Below are 18,925 nucleotides of genomic sequence, written 5' to 3'. Positions count from 1 at the left end.
TTCACAGCACACTACCACAGCTGATCCATGTTTATCTGGAGTCAGTCTTTATGGAGTTTGTGTCTACTGAAGAACTCCAGTCTATTACAGTACAGTACTTGGTTCTGGTGAAGTCCGGAAAGGCAAAGAGATGAGGGTATACCTTTTCATTGACTTAGCAGGAAACTAAGCTACAGAGTGTGATTTCCCACCTTACAAACATAGTCAGTCTCTTCCCTTCCCTTTCACCCCACAAACATACTCCTTCTCATACTAGCGATTAGCTGTTAGCGAGTTAACATTACCAGTTGCCTCACTACCAAGCTAGCCGTTAGCGTGCTAGCTAGCGTTAAACAGTCACTTCGGTCTTGCTGCCTGTGCGATAGTGCTGCTGCTGCTGCTGTTGCTGGTGGTGCTGTTGGGGGATGTAGTGGAGCTGCTCCACAGTGTGGGTCCTTCTAGAGGCAAACTGCTGCCTCTTATTAGTCGTGTGGTTCATGGCTAGTGTGTTGGAGTGTCCCCCTGGTCCTGGTCCTGCTCCGCCCCCCGCTCCTGCGTTGTTCGAGGCACTGGGATGGGAGTGCATTTTGGTCATCTTGTAGCGGTCCATGAGTGGCGTCGTCGGCATGAACACGTCCGGGTGCGAGATGGCGTGCGACATCAACTTGTCGTTGTTGCCCCGGAAACCACCGGACACACTGCCGACTACACCGCGCTTCAGCGACATCATCATTTTGTCCGGCGAGATCAGAGGATCCTGAGATAGCAGGCGGTCTTGGGAGTACAAGCGGTCTTGCGAGTAGAGGCGGTCTTGGGAGAAGTGGCGGTCTTTAGGGTACATGTGGTCTTGTGATTGTAATAGCCTATCCTTGGAGTACATGCGGTCCTTGGAGTACAGCCGGTCCTGGGACATCAAGCGGTCCTGAGGAAGCAGGCGTTCCTCGGACCTCAGCCTCTCGGCAGACAGTAGCTGCTCATCAGACAGGATTCGTCCTCCATGCTCGGTCATCCCCATCCCGTAGGAGATGCTGTAGTCTTGCTGGGGGCCTCGGTGTGGGGACAGGACCCGGTCCTGGGACATGGCCCTCTGGACTCGGGGAGGCCTCTGTCTCCTGGGGGCCTGCTGGGCCTGGGGCTGCTGGGGTGGGGCCTGGGCCACCTGGGGCTGGGGGGGCTGGCTCTGGAGCTGCTGCTGCTGCTGGAGGAATGGATGAAAATACAGTCAACTCCTGATAAATTCAATGGCTTGGGACTTTTGTAAATGCATGCACTAAACAGCCACCACTGCATAAATAAAATGCAGATTTATACGTAGATACAGTACTTGTTCCTGGTTCATTTTGATGACGTGTAAGGGCAGGGTGCTTCTGGCTGCCAGGTCAGGGAGGTGACGCTTGCGGGTGTAGTAGTCGTCGACATCTTTATCCGCTGTGGAGAGACGGAGAGGGAGACGGAAGAGGGGGATTAGGAGAGAGAAAGAGGGAGGGAGAAGGTAGAGAGAGAGTAGGAGGGAAAGAGAGAAAAGGGAAGTAAAGGAAATAGAATAGAGGGTCTGAAGGTTGCTCCGAGAATATGACAATTCTGGCCCCATCTATGATTCTACTGGCATTTCTGGCGTTGCGTAAAAGTCTGTTAACAAACAGTGTCATACTGCATACACCACACAGAAATGTCATACACAAAGGCTAATTGAAATGACGATAGATCACATTACATGGATGAAAATTCATCTGCACGTTCATGTATTATCAAACCAAACATGGATAGAGGTTGTGTACAAGTACAGGTCTAGAGATATGTACATGCCTCCAGATTGTCTTGGCAGGATGTGTGATATCACACCCTCACACCTTGTATGTGTTATAAAGGAGACTCACTGGGAACCATGCTTCAACCATTAGTCATACGTACGGATTTGACATAGTCAGACACACACAATCACATGCGCTACACACACACACACACACACACACACACACACACACACACACACACACAGACACATACACACAGATGTACACACACACACACACACAAACATCCAGTCAAAAAATATATAAAAACATAATATGTTTTATGGTCACATAATATGTTTTATGGTCACATAGGTGCAGTGAAATGTTTTGTTTTACAGGGTCAGGCATAGTAGTACGGCACCCCTGGGGCAAATTAGGGTTAAGTACCTTGCTCAAGGGCACATCGGCAGATTCTTCACCTTGTCGGCTCCAGTATTAGAAAACACGGTTCCTAGCCCAACGTTCTAACCGCTAGGCTACCTGCCGCCCATGACTAAGTAAAGCTGCTGCAGAAATGATATATATAGAAAAAATGGAAACCTTTAAAGTTCACGCCCAAAAATACAAACGTCACTGGACAGTTGTCTTCCTTGGAGTCTGTTCTTTTTCACTTTGGCTTTGAATGTTTTACTGCTAAAGTGAGATGGAGATGAACTTTAATAACATGAATCCGTTAATAATATTAATTATTCATGAATTAATAATAAAACACCTCTCCAGAATCCAGAGAACAAGAATACACCATTGTAGAATATATCCAGCTGCGTCAATTATGGTCACAAGGCTTCTAATACACCTCAGGCTGATCACTCCTTTCACACAAATGTCAATTATGACAGGGCGCTAAAAGGGGATTAGCTAAAGCGTATTACCAGATGAATAACAAAAATATACATATATATAAAATATATATAGGCTTTTAATTGGCATGAAATATATGTGTGTTATTTAAGAAATTAGTCTGAATCGGTTAAATATACATCTCACTAATGAATAAAAGAGCAAAGAAAAGAAAGATGTCATCATTAATTCTCTAAAGCTGTTTTTTTTAGATTAGTGAAAAATGTAATGCGTTTGAATTCCCTATTGGGAAGAAGGCAAAAACTCTTCTGAAAAAGGAATGAATTAATAACTTATGATATGTACTGTGCAGAGACACTGTATGCTTTACTTTCAATTTATACATCAATTTATATTAATTAGTAGACGCTGAGATTTGCCATTTCATTTTTCCAATAAAGGAAATGCGGCTCTATCTCGCCTCTGGCTCTATCCTACATTATCTATCAGTAGAAAGATGCCTTTTGGCTATTTGCTGTTGCAAATGATTTGCTTTGGAAAAAGATAAAAACAGCTAGGCCGGCATTGCCTGAGGACAGTTTCAAGTTTTAACATGGCGGCAGAGATTATTCTATGGCTTTGACTGGATTGTGGGACTCGACACAATAAAAACTGTTAAACAAATCAGCTTTCCAGAATAACAACAACAACAACATTCACCATGCATTTTGTAACATTACTTATTGAGACAATTTCCCAAGCACTGACATTTCCCAAGCAATGACATAGCATGTTCCAATCAATATGCAGTCCGATTTCTATTGGACATTAACAAGCACAAGAGACACCTGAGACTGGCACATGTATAACGATTTTGACCCACTCTAGAGATAGCTAGCACTGATGGGATCAATTGTAGACTCAGATCCTTCACTTTGGAATACATTTTATGGATTTCAAGTCTCCCCATTAGACCCTGTAAACTCGATAGGTGCTTTTTTTTTGGTTGAATAGATCTCGCATTTGTGTGTGTGTGTGCGCTGTATGTTGACTGAAAAATAATAAAAATCCACTACAGAAGTTTTAGCAGTACCGACTTTGAGTTGTACAATAGATTCAGATCGCTCCCGTTGGTCCCGTGTGGCTCAGTTGGTAGAGCATGGTGCTTGAAATGCCAAGGTTGTGGGTTCAATTCCCACAGGGGACCAGTATGAAAATGTATGCACTCACTACTGTAAGTGACTCTGGATAAGACCATCTGCTAAATTACTCAAATGTAAGTAGGACAGCAATGATGCAATTCCACAAGCCTTAAGGAATATTTGCGTTCCCCTCAATATGAAGAGATGAAGCCAGTGTAGTACACTGAATCAATACATAGCACAGAGCTTAATGCCGTTAAATGCTCACACTGAGAAATGGTGGCTGCTGCTTTTCTAAAGAGAAATCTTTAAGGGGAGAGAGTGACTGTGTGGTGTATTGGAATGGAATACCAGTGACTCACGGTTTTGAGGAGCTGAATGAAATGTGTATTTTTAATTGTCTGTGCCCTCTCATCCAGACACTCTGTGCGCTTTCTGGAGTGAATGCTGATACACAGGCACTGAATATTAGGACCCTTTCAGAGAAAGATAACTTAACCTTTATTTTTAAGTATCCTACCAATAGCCTTTAGCCGTATCCTTATTATATTCCTCCTCTGTTCCTCTGGTGATGTAGAGGTTAACCCAGGCCCTGTAACCCACAGTATCATTCCTACTCCCCAGGCACTATCATTTGTTGACTTCTGTAACCGTAAAAGCCTTGGTTTCTTGCATGTTAACATCAGAAGGCTAATCTAGATAGAACTGCCAAAGGGGGCGGAGTTGCAATCTACTGTAGAGATAGCCTGCAGAGTTCTATCATACTATCCAGGTCTGTGCCCAAACAGTTTGAGCTTCTACTTAAAAAATCCACCTTTCCAGAAATAAGTCTCTCACTGTTGCCGCTTGCTACAGACCCCTCTCAGCCCCCAGCTGTGCCCTGGACACCATATGTGAATTGATTGCCCCCCATCTATCCTCAGAGTTCGTACTGCTTGGTGACCTAAACTGGGATATGCTTAACACCCCGGCCGTCCTACAATCTAAACTAGATGCCCTCAATCTCACACAAATGATCAAGGAACCTACCAGGCACAACCCTAAATCCGTAAACATGGGCACCCTCATAGATAATCATCCTGACTAATTTACCCTCTAAATACACCTCCGCTGTCTTCAACCAGGATCTCAGCGATCACTGCCTCATTGCCTGCGTCCGTAATGGGTTCGCGGTCAAACGACCACCCCTCAAACACTTTAGCGAGCAGGCCTTTCTAATTGACCTGGCCCGGGTATCCTGGATGGATACTGACCTCATTCCGTCAGTAGAGGATGCCTGGTTGTTCTTTAAAAGTGCTTTCCTCTCCATCTTAAATAAGCATGCCCCATTCAAAAAATGCAGAACTAAGAACAGATATAGCCCCTGGTTCACCCCAGACTTGACTGCCCTTGACCAGCACAAAAACATCCTGTGGCGTACTGCATTAGCATCGAACAGCCCCCACAATATGCAACTTTTCAGGGAAGTCAGGAACCAATATACACAATCAGTTAGGAAAGCAAAGGCTAGCTTTTTCAAACAGAAATTTGCATCCTGTAGCACTAACTCCAAAAAGTTTTGGGACACTGTAAAGTCCATGGAGAATAAGAGCACCTCCTCCTAGCTGGCCACTGCACTGAGGCTAGGAAACACTGTCACCACCGATGAATCTACGATAATCGAGAGTTTCAACAAGCATTTTGCTACGGCTGGCCATGCTTTCCACCTGGCTACCCCTACCCCGGCCACCAGCTCTGCACCCTCCGCTGCAACTTGCCCATGCCCCCTCCCCGCTTCTCCTTCACCCAAATTCAGACAGCTGATGTTCTGAAAGAGCTGCAAAATCTGGACCCCTACAAATCAGCTGGGCTAGACAATCTGGACCCTTTCTTTCTAAAATTAGCCACCGAAATTGTCGCAACCCCTATTACCAGCCTGTTCAACCTCTCTTTCGTATCGTCTGAGATCCCCAGAGATTGGAAAGCTGCTGCGGTCATCCCCCTCTTCAAATCGGAGGGCCTGTTGTCTGGACCTCTGGCAGTCTCTATGGGGGTGCCACAGGGTTAAATTCTCGGGCCGACTCTATTCTCTGTGTATATCAATGATGTCGCTCTTGCTGCTGGTGACTCTCAGATCCACCTCTACGCAGACGACACCATTTTGTATACATGTGGCCCTTCATTGGACACTGTGTTAACAAACCTCCAAACGAGCTTCAATGCCATACAACACTCCTTCCGTAGCCTCCAACTTTGTAAAACTAAATGCATGCTCTTCAATCAAACGCTGCTTGCACCCTCCCGCCCGACTAGAATCACTACTCTCGGCGGGTCTGACTTAGAATATGTGGACAGCTACAAATACCTAGGTGTCTGGTTAGACCATAAACTCTCCTTCCAGACTCACATTAAGCATCTCCAATCCAAAGTTAAATCTAGAATCGGCTTCCTATTTCGCAACAAAGCCTCCTTCACTCATGCTGCCAAACGTGCCCTCGTAAAACTGACTATCCTACCGATCCTTGAGTTCGGCGATGTCATTTTCAAAATAGCCTCCAACACTCTACTCAGCAAATTGGATGTAGTCTATCACAGTGCCATCCGTTTTGTCACCAAAGCCCCATATACTACCCACCATTGTGACCTGTACGCTCTTGTTGGCTGGCCCTCACTACATATTCGTCGCCAAACCCATTGGCTCCAGGTCATCTATAAATCACTGCTAGGCAAATCCCTGCCTTATCTTAGCTCATTGGTCACCATAGCAACACCCACCCGTAGTATGCGCTCCAACAGGTATATCTCACTGGTCATCCCCAAAGCCAACACCTCCTTTGGCCGCCATTCCTTCCAGTTCTCTGCTGCCAATGACTGGAACGAACTGCAAAAATCTCTGAAGCTGGAGACTCTTATCTCCCTCACTAACTTTAAGCATCAGTTGTCAGAGCAGCTTACTGATCACTGCACCTGTACACAGCCCATCTGTAATTAGCCCACCCAACTACCTCATCCACATATTGTTATTTATTTTGCTCATTTGCACCCCAGTATCTCTATTTGCACATCATCTTCTGCACATCTATCACTCCAGTGTTAATACTAAATTGTAATTATTTTGCACTATGGCCTATTTATTGCCTTACCTCCATAACTTACTACATTTACACACACTGTATATATATTTCTATTGTGTTATTGACTGTATGTTTTGTTTTACCCAATATGTAACTCTGTGTTGTTGTTGTTTTTATCGCACTGCTTTGCTTTATCTTGGCCAGGTCGCAGTTGTAAATGAGAACTTGTTCTCAACTGGCTTACCTGGTTAAATAAAGGTGAAATTAAAAATAAAAAAATATTTAAAAAACCTACATTTTAAGGGGTGTATGGTATAATCCTTCATAAACGTATGCCAGTCAAGTAACGAGTCGAGTGACGAATGCAGAGTTTTAACATGCCAGAGCAGGCATTAACTTATGCATTTGAGTTTTTAACATGCAGGTCATTGAGCGAGGCAGTGGGAGCCCTGTCAGCGTTTCTGCTAATGGTGGACTATGCTGTGGCGAGGACCTACTCAGTCTCTTGAGGGAGGAGTATCTGTTGAGGTCGGCCTTGACGGCAGCCTCGTAGGTGGGTGGCAGGTGGGACAGGCTCTGGAAGGAGCGTGAGAAGGACAGGTCATACGGCTCCGTCTGCGAGGTCAGGATGCCACTCATCCTAGTGTTCTCTGGGGAGACACAGCAAAACAAACAAAAGGGAAAATGGGCAGGCTTCCTAAAACATATCCGGAGTCAGACCAAAGGCAACGATGGCAGAGCACAGCTGCTGAGGAAGGGAGGGAGGGGAGTGAGGGGAGGTGGTCATCCAACAGGAACTTGTTTAGAAAGCGTTTGGTGGAGTCTGGGAGGTGGAGGGTGGGCTGAAAGGAGAGGGGGGTTAGGGGACGTGGGTTGAGAGAGGTGGTCATTATGCACTCTGGGATTGTTTGGCACGGAGGAGGTGACAACGGACCAAAAACAACACCACATCAAACAACGGATGTCTGCTTCAGAGTGACCCTGTGGGGTGGGGTGGGGAGTGGGGTGGATAAGAGGGGTGGGGAGAGGGATGGGGAGTGGGGTGGGGTGGAGAGAGGGGTGGGGTGGAGAGAGGGATGGGGAGTGGGGTGGGGTGGAGAGAGGGGTGGGGTGGAGAGAGGGATGGGGAGAGGGATGGGAGTGGGGTGGAGAGAGGGATGGGGAGAGGGATGGGAGTGGGATGGGGAGAGGGATGTGGGGGGGAGGGATGTGGGGTGGGGAGAGGGTGGGGTGGGGAGAGGGATGTGGGGGGGAGGGATGTGGGGTGGGGAGAGGGATGTGGGGAGAGGGGTGGGGAGAGGGTTGGAGAGAGGGATGGGGAGTGGGGTGGGGTGGAGAGAGGGATGGGGAGTGGAGTGGGGTGGGGTGGGGAGTGGGGTGGAGAGAGGGATGGGGAGAGGGATGGGGAGTGGGGTGGGATGGGGATGGGGAGTGGGATGGGGAGTGGGATGGGGTGGGGAGTGGGGTGGGGTGGGGAGTGGGGTGGAGAGAGGGATGGGGAGAGGGATGGGGAGTGGGGTGGGGTGGGGATGGGGAGTGGGATGGGGAGTGGGGTGGGGAGTGGGGTGGGGAGAGGGATGGGGAGTGGGATGGTGAGTGGGGTGGGGAGACGGATGGGGAGACGGATGGGGAGTGGGGAGAGGGATGGGGAGTGGGGTGGAGAGAGGGATGGGGAGCGGAGTGGAGTGGGGTGGAGAGAGGGATGGGGAGAGGGATGGGGAGTGGGGTGGAGAGAGGGGTGGGGAGAGGGATGGGGAGTGGGATGGGGAGTGGGATGGGGAGAGGGATGTGGGGTGGGGAGAGGGATGGGGAGTGGGGTGGAGAGAGGGATGGGGAGAGGGTTGTGGGGTGGGGAGGGGAGACGGATGGGGAGTGGGGTGGGGAGTGGGGTGGAGAGAGGGGTGGGGTGGGGTGGGAGTGGGGAGACAGATGGGGAGTGGGGTGGGGAGAGGGATGGGGAGTGGGGTGGGGAGACGGATGGGGAGTGGGGTGGGGAGAGGGATGGGGAGTGGGGTGGGGAGACGGATGGGGAGTGGGGTGGGGAGAGGGATGGGGAGTGGGGTGGGGAGACGGATGGGGAGTGGGGTGGAGAGATGGATGGGGAGAGGGATGGGAGTGGGAGAGGGAGGGGATGGGGAGTGGGGTGGGGTGGGGTGGAGAGAGGGATGGGGAGAGGGATGTGGAGTGGGATGGGGAGAGAGGGATGGGGAGTGGGATGGGAGAGGGATGTGGGGTGGGGAGAGGGATGGGGAGTGGGGTGGAGAGAGGGGTGGGGTGGGAGTGGGTAGACAGATGGGGAGTGGGGTGGGGAGACGGATGGGGAGTGGGGTGGGGAGAGGGATGGGGAGTGGGGTGGGGAGATGGATGGGGAGAGGGATGGGAGTGGGAGAGGGAGGGGAGTGGGGTGGGGTGGGGTGGAGAGAGGGATGGGGAGTGGGGTGGGGTGGGGAGTAGGGTGGAGAGAGGGATGGGGAGTGGGGTGGAGAGAGGGATGGGGAGTGGGGTGGGGTGGGGTGGAGAGAGGGATGTGGGGTGGGGTGGAGAGAGGGATGGGGAGAGGGGTGGGGTGGGATGGGGAGAGGGGTGGGATGGGGAGAGGGGTGGGGTGTGGTGGAGAGAGGGGTGGGGTGGAGAGAGAGGTGGGTTGGGGTGGGGTGGAGAGAGGGATGGGGAGTGGGGTGGGGTGGAGAGAGGGATGTGGGGTGGGGTGGAGAGAGGGATGGGGAGTGTGGTGGAGAGAGGGGTGGGGTGGGGTAGGGATGGAGAGAGGGATGGAGAGTGGGATGGGGTGGAGTGGAGAGAGGGATGGGGAGAGGGGTGGGGTGGGGTGGAGAGAGGGATGGGGAGAGGGGTGGGGTGGGGTGGAGAGAGGGATGGGAGTGGGGTGGAGAGAGGGATGTGGGGTGGGGTGGGGAGAGGGATGTGGGGTGGGGTGGGGAGAGTGATGAGGAGAGGGATGGGGAGTGGGATGAGGAGAGGGCTAGGAAAGGGCAGCAACCCACTCATCTGACTGATGCGATGTGATGCCAGAGAGAGAGAGAGGGGCATACTGGGACTCTGGTCCCTCTCTCCCTCTCTTTCTCTCTCTCTTTGCCCTTTTCCTTTCAAACTCCCCTCTCTCTATCCTGCTCCTCTCTCTCCTACTCTCTCCTAGCTCCCGCTCTCTCTCCTAGCTCCCGCTCTCTCTCCTAGCTCCCGCGCTCTCTCCCCCTGACTACTCTCTTTATCCCTCCCTCTCTGCATCCCTCTCCCTCTCTCTCTCTCTCTCTCTCCCCTGCTGGCTGTGAGTCTGTCACACAGAGCAGTGGGCAGCAGGGTGCGGCTCAAGTCCAGGCTCCAGCAGCCAGATAAAATTAGAGGGATGGGTGACTGCTGCAGGAGAGAGTTGGGGGGGGGGGGGGGAGAATGAGAAGTTTGAGAAGGACAGATGACAGCAGGGGTCCGGAGAGAACTGTGGGGGGGTGAGTTTTGGGAGGACAGAGACCCAGCTGTGAAAGAAGTGTCTGCAATACTCTCTCCACACAGGGAAAATAGACTCACACTGTGACATGCTGTTAGCTACCTCCATAACCAGAAACACACGTCACTGCTAAATCACCACGCACAGTACAGCCACACCACGGACTATGTGGACGGGGGAAGGTACAAAGGTTGAAGGTTGGGTGAGTGTGTGGAAGGGTGTGGGGGTGAATGGAAGGGTGCGTGTGTGAGTTCATATATGTGGCTTTATGTGTGACTTACCCCGTCTCAATGATCGGTGAGCTACCCCACCCAAGGGGAAAACAAACAGTTCAGAAACATGTTGATGGTGTGAAACAGCATTCAGACCAAACCCAACCAACACACACCCCACCAACACACACCTCATTCAACACCATCAGTCCAGCAATTAGCTCTGGATAAAAACCAGTGATGTATATAATTTTTATGTATTTGGAACAGACCAACATCTAATGTGCCTTTAGATATAGTAATAATTCGCCTTATATGGGCAATGAACATATTTATTTACACCCTCTTTAATTGACAGAAAGTCAGCAGTTGCTTCACACACAGAGGATATCAGAGGTTGCACTAGCTATATAGCCAGCCTTATCTAAGCAACACAGCACACTGGCATACCAAGCCCTTTTATGTGGCTTGTGATCAAAGCGTGTTTGTTCGATGTGTTGTCAGAATGGATTTCTCATGTTTCCCATAGAATTCATAGGGATTTCTTTCATGGCTCACTCATCTGGTTTAGCAGTGTGTAATGCAACACACATTGAATTGACACACACGAGCAGATGTGTTACGACTACAGAATCTCCTTAAAACTCAACGGAAGCACTGGAGGGGAAGGCTTCTATGCAGGGTTGAGCAGACACTGAACAAGCCAGAGAGGCCAATCCAATGTTAAACAAACACAAAGACATTGGATTTTCTCTCTTTTTCTTTCTTCTTTATCCTCGCCTCACCCTTTGTCCTTATGCAACCAGCACTCTTCCTCATATCTGTCCATCAGCCTCTATCCCCCCTAAACCCAGCTCTTGTGAATGAATAGAGAAAATTGGCAGAAGAAAATCCGTAAATGTAATGAAGCTGGGGGTGATTTCCTCACAGAGAGAAGGAGTTACAGTAATAGCACTCCATCTTCTAATGACCGGGTCAATCATCTGAGGAGGAACGTGTTCTATGGTAGAACGCTATAGCTGGGACACCTTGACCTTAAAAGGACGTTAACTTGATGCCCAGCCGATCGCATTTCCTTTTAGTAGGTGATAGACAGTGGCTAGGCAGATATTCATTTGTTTTTTATTCACTGCATTCAAAAGAATACATGGTCATGATGATGAAATGTGACACTTCTATGATTCTAGTGTTAATAAAAATATACACTACCGGTCAAAAGTTTTAGAACACCTACTCATTCAAGGGTTTTTCTTTATTTTTACTATTTTCTACATTGTAGAAAAGGACACTAAATGACATCAATAATAAGAAGAGACTTGCTTGGGCCAAGAAACATGAGCAATGGACATTAGACCGGTGGAAATGTGTCCTTTGGTCTGGAGTCCAAATTGGAGATTTTTGGTTCCAACTGCTGTGTCTTTGTGAGACGCGGTGTGGGTGAACGGATGATCTCCGCATGTGTAGCTCCCACCGTAAAGCATAGAGGAGGAGGTGTTATGGTGTGGGGGTGCTTTGCTGGTGACACTGTCTGTGATTTATTTAGAATTCAAGGCACATTTAACCAGCATGGCTACCACAGCATTCTGCAGCGATACGCCATCCCATCTGGTTTGCGCTTAGTGGGACTATCATTTGTTTTTCAACAGAACAATGACCCAACACACCTCCAGGCTGTGTAAGGGCTATTTGACCAATAAGGAGAGTGATGGAGTGCTGCATCAGATGACCTGGCCTCCACAATCCCCCGACCTCAACCAAATTATTATAATAAAATATGCCATTTAGCAGACGCTTTTAGCCAAAGTGACTTACAGTCATGCGTGCATACATACTTTTTTTTGTGTATGGGTGGTCCCGGGGATCGAACCCACTACCTTGGCGTTACAAGCGCCGTGCTCTACCAGCTGAGCTACAGAGGATGAGCTACAGAGGACCACATTGAGATGGTTTGGGATGAGTTGGATCGCAGAGTGAAGGAAAATCAGCCAACAAGTGCTCAGCATATGTGGGAACTCCTTCAAGACTGTTGGAAAAGCATTCCAGGTGAAGCTGGTTGAGAGAATGCCAAGAGTGTGCAAAGCTGTCATCAAGGCAAAGGGTGGCTATTTGAAGAATCCCAAATATAACATATATTTTGATTTGTTTAACACTTTTTGGGTTACTACGTGATTCCATATGTCTTATTTGATAGTTTTGATGTCTTCACTATTATTTTACAATGTAGAAAATAGTAAAAATAAAGAAAAACCCTTGAATGAGTAGGTGTTCTAAAACTTTGACCGGTAGTGTATATTTTCAATAAGAGAATGGATTTTGAGAAATTGAAGAGTAGGTTGGCATCAGTGGTAGCATATATTTGTGTTTCAAAGTTAATTCCCCAAATCTGGGCTATATTTTTCAAGAGAATGGCCTGGTTTGGAAAAAAAGTGTTTTAGTGACATTTGTCTTTCTACAAATAACTGTGTGGCTCTGTTTCAACATCCACACTAAGTAATGTACTGGGCATGAATTCTAAGTAGTAGCCTATGCTAGAGTGGATATTGGAACCTAACCCTGTGTCTGGATGCTAGTGCTGTTAGCTGTCCTTACCATTCTGGGTGCGTGTTGGGCTACCTAGAACCACATGGTTGTAGTTGTGCTGATGGGTACCTGTGAAAACAGCAATGGAGAGGATCATTCAATGTGCATGAGATAAGCATATCAGATATTGTATCTGATGTAAAGTAATGACATGGTTAATACAAGCAGAGAGCTAGTATTGGGATCATTAAAGGAATAGCTCATCCCGAAAGAAAAGTTTGTCAGATGTTTTATACCTCAAAAGTGGTCTTTAAACCAAGCTTAATAAAAAAAACATCTGATAAACATAGATTCAGACGTAGAGAATCCATTTAACATCCTCTAGCCAAGGACATGGATATCATGGTGAAGCAAGATGGAGAGAAAATAGTAAAGAGAAGAAGGGCAGGTAAAGACTCCTCAGTCCCGTTGTAACCTAGCCGTTACCCTGTAAAGAACATTGGAGCGTTTTAAACTGGAATCATTGAGGAGACAGTGCAGAAGAGGAGCAGCATACACACTGAGCATGTCTTAATCACATACACACTGACATTGGACATGAGTGTCCTTGTTCTTTCAAAAATTGTATTATTGAAAATGAAAAAGACACCATAATAAAATAATAATATATCTGAACATCCCATTTGAGTTTGACCGTTCCTCGTGATATTATGATCTTTCGATTCAGACATTGTGGGATAACAGTGAAGGTGAGAGTGCTTGGATGAACATGTTGTAACATTGCACCCTTCTGCATAAGCCCCTGTCACTTAACCAACCATCCATCCAGACCATGTGGATTGTTTTGGGTTGAAATTAGATGGCAGCGATGGCAGAGAGATGGCCGCTTTAAAGATCCCATCGTATCGAGTCAGGTGATAAATGGCAGCTATTGTGTATATATGTGTGTGTGTGTGTGTGTGTGTGTGTGTGCGTGCAGTGTTGGAAAAAGTACCCAATTGTAATACTTGAGTAAAAGTAAAGATACCTTAATAGAAAATGACTCAAGTAAAAGTGAAAGACACCCAGTAAAATACTACATGAGTAAAAGTCTAAAAGTATTTGGTTTTAAATATACTTAAGTATCTAAAGTAAAAGTAAAAGTATAAATAAGTTCAATAGCCAGGGGCACACTCCAACATCAAATGTGTGTTTAGTGAGTCCGCCAGATCAGAGGCAGTAGGGATGACCAAGGTAAGTGCGTGAATTTGACAATTTTCCTGTCGTGCTAAGCTTTCAAAATGTAACGAGTACTTTTGGGTGTCAGGGAAAATGTATGGAGTAAAAAATACATTATTTTCTTTAGGAATGCAGTGAAGTAGAAGTAAAAGTTGTAAAAAATATCAATAGTAAAGTACAGATACCCAAAAAAACTACTTAAGTAGTACTTTAAAGTATTTTTACTTAAGTACTTTATACCACTGTGTGTGTGTGTGTGTGTGTGTGTGTGTGTGTGTGTGTGTGTGTGTGTGTGTGTGTGTGTGTGTGTGTGTGTGTGTGTGTGTGTGTGTGTGTGTGTGTGTGTGTGTGTGTGTGTGTGTGTGTGTGCGTGTGCATGCGTAAGAGTGATCCAGGTGAAAAAGCAACAATACTGTAGATAGATGGAAGACTCGCCGCCGAGTGCCGCCGCCGTTGCATTCATTTGACTGTGTGCTGTTGTGCCTGTTTAAAAATGCATTAGTGCCGACTGCTGTAACATCCATTTACATTTGTCACAGAGCTGAGAGGGGAGAGAGGACCCTCGTTCTCACATCATGGGTTTTAATATTTGTTATAGGAAGATGGAATGTGTCATTAGAGTATATGGGCAGTGGGCGTGTATGTGCGTATTTTATTTCTATAAAGAAGAGTTGACAGTTGATGTCAGAGTTTGGTTTCTGGAGAGAGAGACTGTTTGCAGACAAAGTGAAGTCACAGACTTAAGGGCAGGGTTTGTTGAATATATTAATGTATTTAATGTTCTAGGAAAACATCAGACATAAAAACACACACACACACACACACACACACACACACCGTGATCTCCATTTTAATTATACTGCTCCATACAGTGAGGGAAAAAAGTATTTGATCCCCTGCTGATTTTGTACGTTTGCCCACTGACAAAGAAATGATCAGTCTATAATTCTAATGGTAGGTTTATTTGAACAGGGAGAGACAGAATAACAACAACAAAATCCTGAAAAACGCATGTCAAAAATGTTATAAATTGATTTGCATTTTAATGAGGGAAATAAGTATTTGACCCCCTCTCAATCAGAAAGATTTCTGGCTCCCAGGTGTCTTTTATACAGGTAACGAGCTGGGATTAGGAGCACACTCTTAAAGGAAGTGCTCCTAATCTCAGCTTGTTACCTGTATATAGACACCTGTCCACAGAAGCAATCAATCAATCAATCTCCACTATGGCCAAGACCAAAGAGCTCTCCAAGGATGTCAGGGACAAGATTGTAGACCTACACAAGGCTGGAATGGGCTACAAGACCATCGCCAAGCAGCTTGGTGAGAAGGTGACAACAGTTGGTGCGATTATTCGCAAATGGAAGAAACACAAAAGAACTGTCAATCTCCCTCAGCCTGGGGCTCCATGCAAGATCTCACCTTGTGGAGTTGCAATGATCATGAGAATGGTAAGGAATCAGCCCAGAACTACACGGGAGGATCTTGTCAATGATCTCAAGGCAGCTGGGACCATAGTCACCAAGAAAGCAATTGATAACACACTACGCCGTGAAGGACTGAAATCCTGCAGTGCCCGCAAGGTCCCCCTGCTCAAGAAAGCACATACAGTGAGGAAAAAAAGTATTTAGTCAGCCACCAATTGTGCAAGTTCTCCCACTTAAAAAGATGAGAGAGGCCTGTAATTTTCATCATAGGTACACGTCAACTATGACAGACAAATTGAGGAAAAAAAATCCAGAAAATCACATTGTAGGATTTTTAATGAATTTATTTGCAAATGATGGTGGAAAATAAGTATTTGGTCACCTACAAACAAGCAAGATTTCTGGCTCTCACAGACCTGTAACTTCTTCTTTAAGAGGCTCGTCTGTCCTCCACTCGTTACCTGTATTAATGGCACCTGTTTGAACTTGTTATCAGTATAAAAGACACCTGTCCACAACCTCAAACAGTCACACTCCAAACTCCATTATGGCCAAGACCAAAGAGCTGTCAAAGGACACCAGAAACAAAATTGTAGACCTGCACCAGGCTGGGAAGACTAAATCTGCAATAGGTAATCAGCTTGGTTTGAAGAAATCAACTGTGGGAGCAATTATTAGGAAATGGAAGACATACAAGACCACTGATAATCTTCTCGATCTGGGGCTCCACGCAAGATCTCACCCCGTGGGGTCAAAATGATCACAAGAATGGTGAGCAAAAATCCCAGAACCACACGGGGGGACCTAGTGAATGACCTGCAGAGAGCTGGGACGAAAGTAACAAAGCCTACCATCAGTAACACACTACGCCGCCAAGGGACTCAAATCCTGCAGTGCCAGACGTGTCCCCCTGCTTAAGACAGTACATGTCCAGGCCCATCTGAAGTTTGCTAGAGTGCATTTGGATAATCCAGAAGAGGATTGGGAGAATGTCATATGGTCAGATGAAACCAAAATAGAACTTTTTGGTAAAAACTCAACTCGTCGTGTTTGGAGGACAAAGAATGCTGAGTTGCATCCAAAGAACACCATACCTACTGTGAAGCATGGGGGTGGAAACATCATGCTTTGGGGCTGTTTTTCTGCAAAGGGACCAGGACGACTGATCCGTGTAAAGGAAAGAATGAATGGGGCCATGTATTGTGAGATTTTGAGTGAAAACCTCCTTCCATCAGCAAGGGCATTGAAGATGAAACGTGGCTGGGTCTTTCAGCATGACAATGATCCCAAACACACTGCCCGGGCAACGAAGGAGTGGCTTCGTAAAAAGCATTTCAAGGTCCTGGAGTGGCCTAGCCAGTCTCCAAATCTCAACCCCATAGAAAATCTTTGGAGGGAGTTGAAAGTCCGTGTTTCCCAGCGACAGCCCCAAAACATCACTGCCCTAGAGGAGATCTGCATGGAGGAATGGACCAAAATACCAGCAACAGTGTATGAAAACCTTGTGAAGACTTACAGAAAACGTTTGACCTGTGTCATTGCCAACAAATAATTGAATTAAAAATCCTACAATGTGATTTTCTGGAATTTTTTTCTCATTTTGTCTGTCATAGTTGACGTGTACCTATGATGAAAATAACAGGCCTCTCTCATCTTTTTAAGTGGGAGAACTTTTTTTCCCCACTGTATACAGGCCCGTCTGAAGTTTGCCAATGAACATCTGAATGATTCAGAGGAGAACTGGTTGAAAGTGTTGTGGTCAGATGAGACCAAAATCGAGCTCTTTGGCATCAACTCAACTCGCCGTGTTTGGAGGAGGAGGAATGCTGCCTATGACCCCAAGAACACCATCCCCACCGTCATACATGGAGGTGGAAACATTATGCTTTGGGGGTGTTTTTCTGCTAAGGGGACAGGACAACTTCACCGCATCAAAGGGACGATGGACGGGGCCATGTACCGTCAAATCTTGGGTGAGAACCTCCTTCCCTCAGCCAAGGCATTGAAAATGGGTCGTGGATGGGTATTCCAGCATGACAATGACCCAAAACACACGGCCAAGGCAACAAAGGAGTGGCTCAAGAGGAAGCACATTAAGGTCCTGGAGTGGCCTAGCCAGTCTCCAGACCTTAATCCCATAGAAAATCTGTGGAGGGAGCTGAAGGTTCGAGTTGCCAAATGTCAGCCTCGAAACCTTAATGACTTGGAGAAGATCTGCAAAGAGGAGTGGGACAAAATCCCTCCTGAGATGCTTGCAAACCTGGTGGCCAACTACAAGAAACGTCTGACCTCTGTGATTGCCAACAAGGGTTTTGCCACCAAGTACTAAGTGATGTTTTTTAGAGGGGTCAAATACTTATTTCCCTCATTAAAATGCAAATCAATTTATAACATTTTTGACATGCGTTTTTCTGTTTTTTTTTGTTGTTATTCTGTCTCTCATAAAAAAAATTGTTTATTTTTTTATTTAACCTTTATTTAACCAGGTAAGCCAGTTGAGAACAAGTTCTCATTTACAACTGCGACCTGGCCAAGATAAAGCAAAGCAGTGCGATAAAAACAACAACACAGAGTTACATATGGGGTAAAAAAAACATAAGGTCATAAAATACAACAGAAAATATATATACAGTGTGTGCAAATGTAGCAAGTTATGGAGGTAAGGCAATAAATAGGCTATAGTGCAAAATAATTACAATTAGTATTAACACTGGAATGCTAGATGTGCAAGAGATTATGTGCAAATAGAGATACTGGGGTGCAAAAGAGCAAAATAAATAACAATATAGGGATGAGGTAGTTGGGTGGGCTAATTTCAGATGGGCTGTGTACATGTGCAGTGATCGGTAAGGTGCTCTGACAACTGATGCTTAAAGTTAGTGAGGGAGATAAGAGTCTCCAGCTTCAGAGATTTTTGCAATTCGTTCCAGTCATTGGCAGCAGAGAACTGGAAGGAATGGCGGTCAAAGGAGGTGTTGGCTTTGGGAATGACCAGTGAGATATACCTGCTGGAGCGCAGACTAAAAAATAAACCTACCATTAAAATTATAGACTGATCATGTCTTTGTCAGTGGGCAAACGTACAAAATCAGCAGTGGATCAAATACTTTTTTCCCTCACTGTAGCTGAAAAACCAAAACATTTTCCATTCACTCTTTGTAGTTAATCCACACACAGTGCTGACACCCCAATCACACCTCTGAACTTCAGGCTTGGCCCCACACTGTCAGTGCCCAGATAGCGAAAGCACTGAGACCTCCATAGAGAAATAGAGAGAGCCAGTACTGCAGAGATCCCCATAGAGAAACAGTAGAGAGACAGTAGGCTACTACAGAGAG

At 46.6% G+C, this 18,925-nt stretch overlaps 1 protein-coding gene across 9 annotated transcripts in view; it reads right to left on the bottom strand.

Annotated features, from left to right (window-relative positions):
• Positions 1 to 328: 328 nt before the first annotated feature.
• The window catches only part of LOC311100403 (protein shisa-6-like), a gene marked incomplete at both ends in the record, with an annotated part of 66,571 nt that continues 47,974 nt past the window's right edge, over positions 329 to 18,925 (bottom strand). The window contains 5 exons of one of the 9 annotated variants that reach the window (XM_084141294.1): positions 329 to 1,177; positions 1,304 to 1,407; positions 7,248 to 7,400; positions 10,492 to 10,512; positions 13,012 to 13,071. In XM_084141294.1, the coding sequence (XP_083997420.1) occupies positions 329 to 1,177; positions 1,304 to 1,407; positions 7,248 to 7,400; positions 10,492 to 10,512; positions 13,012 to 13,071 (1,187 nt within the window). The remainder of the gene's footprint in view (positions 1,178 to 1,303; positions 1,408 to 7,247; positions 7,401 to 10,491; positions 10,513 to 13,011; positions 13,072 to 18,925) is intronic. The other 8 variants (XM_084141295.1, XM_084141296.1, XM_084141297.1 and 5 more) reach the window with 8 other exon arrangements.

Source organism: Coregonus lavaretus (genome assembly GCF_964263955.1).
Source record: "Coregonus lavaretus genome assembly, chromosome: 25".
Lineage (NCBI taxonomy): Eukaryota > Metazoa > Chordata > Actinopteri > Salmoniformes > Salmonidae > Coregonus > Coregonus lavaretus.
Note: the sequence above shows the minus strand (reverse complement) of the source record. Positions and strands in the feature narration are given on the sequence as shown.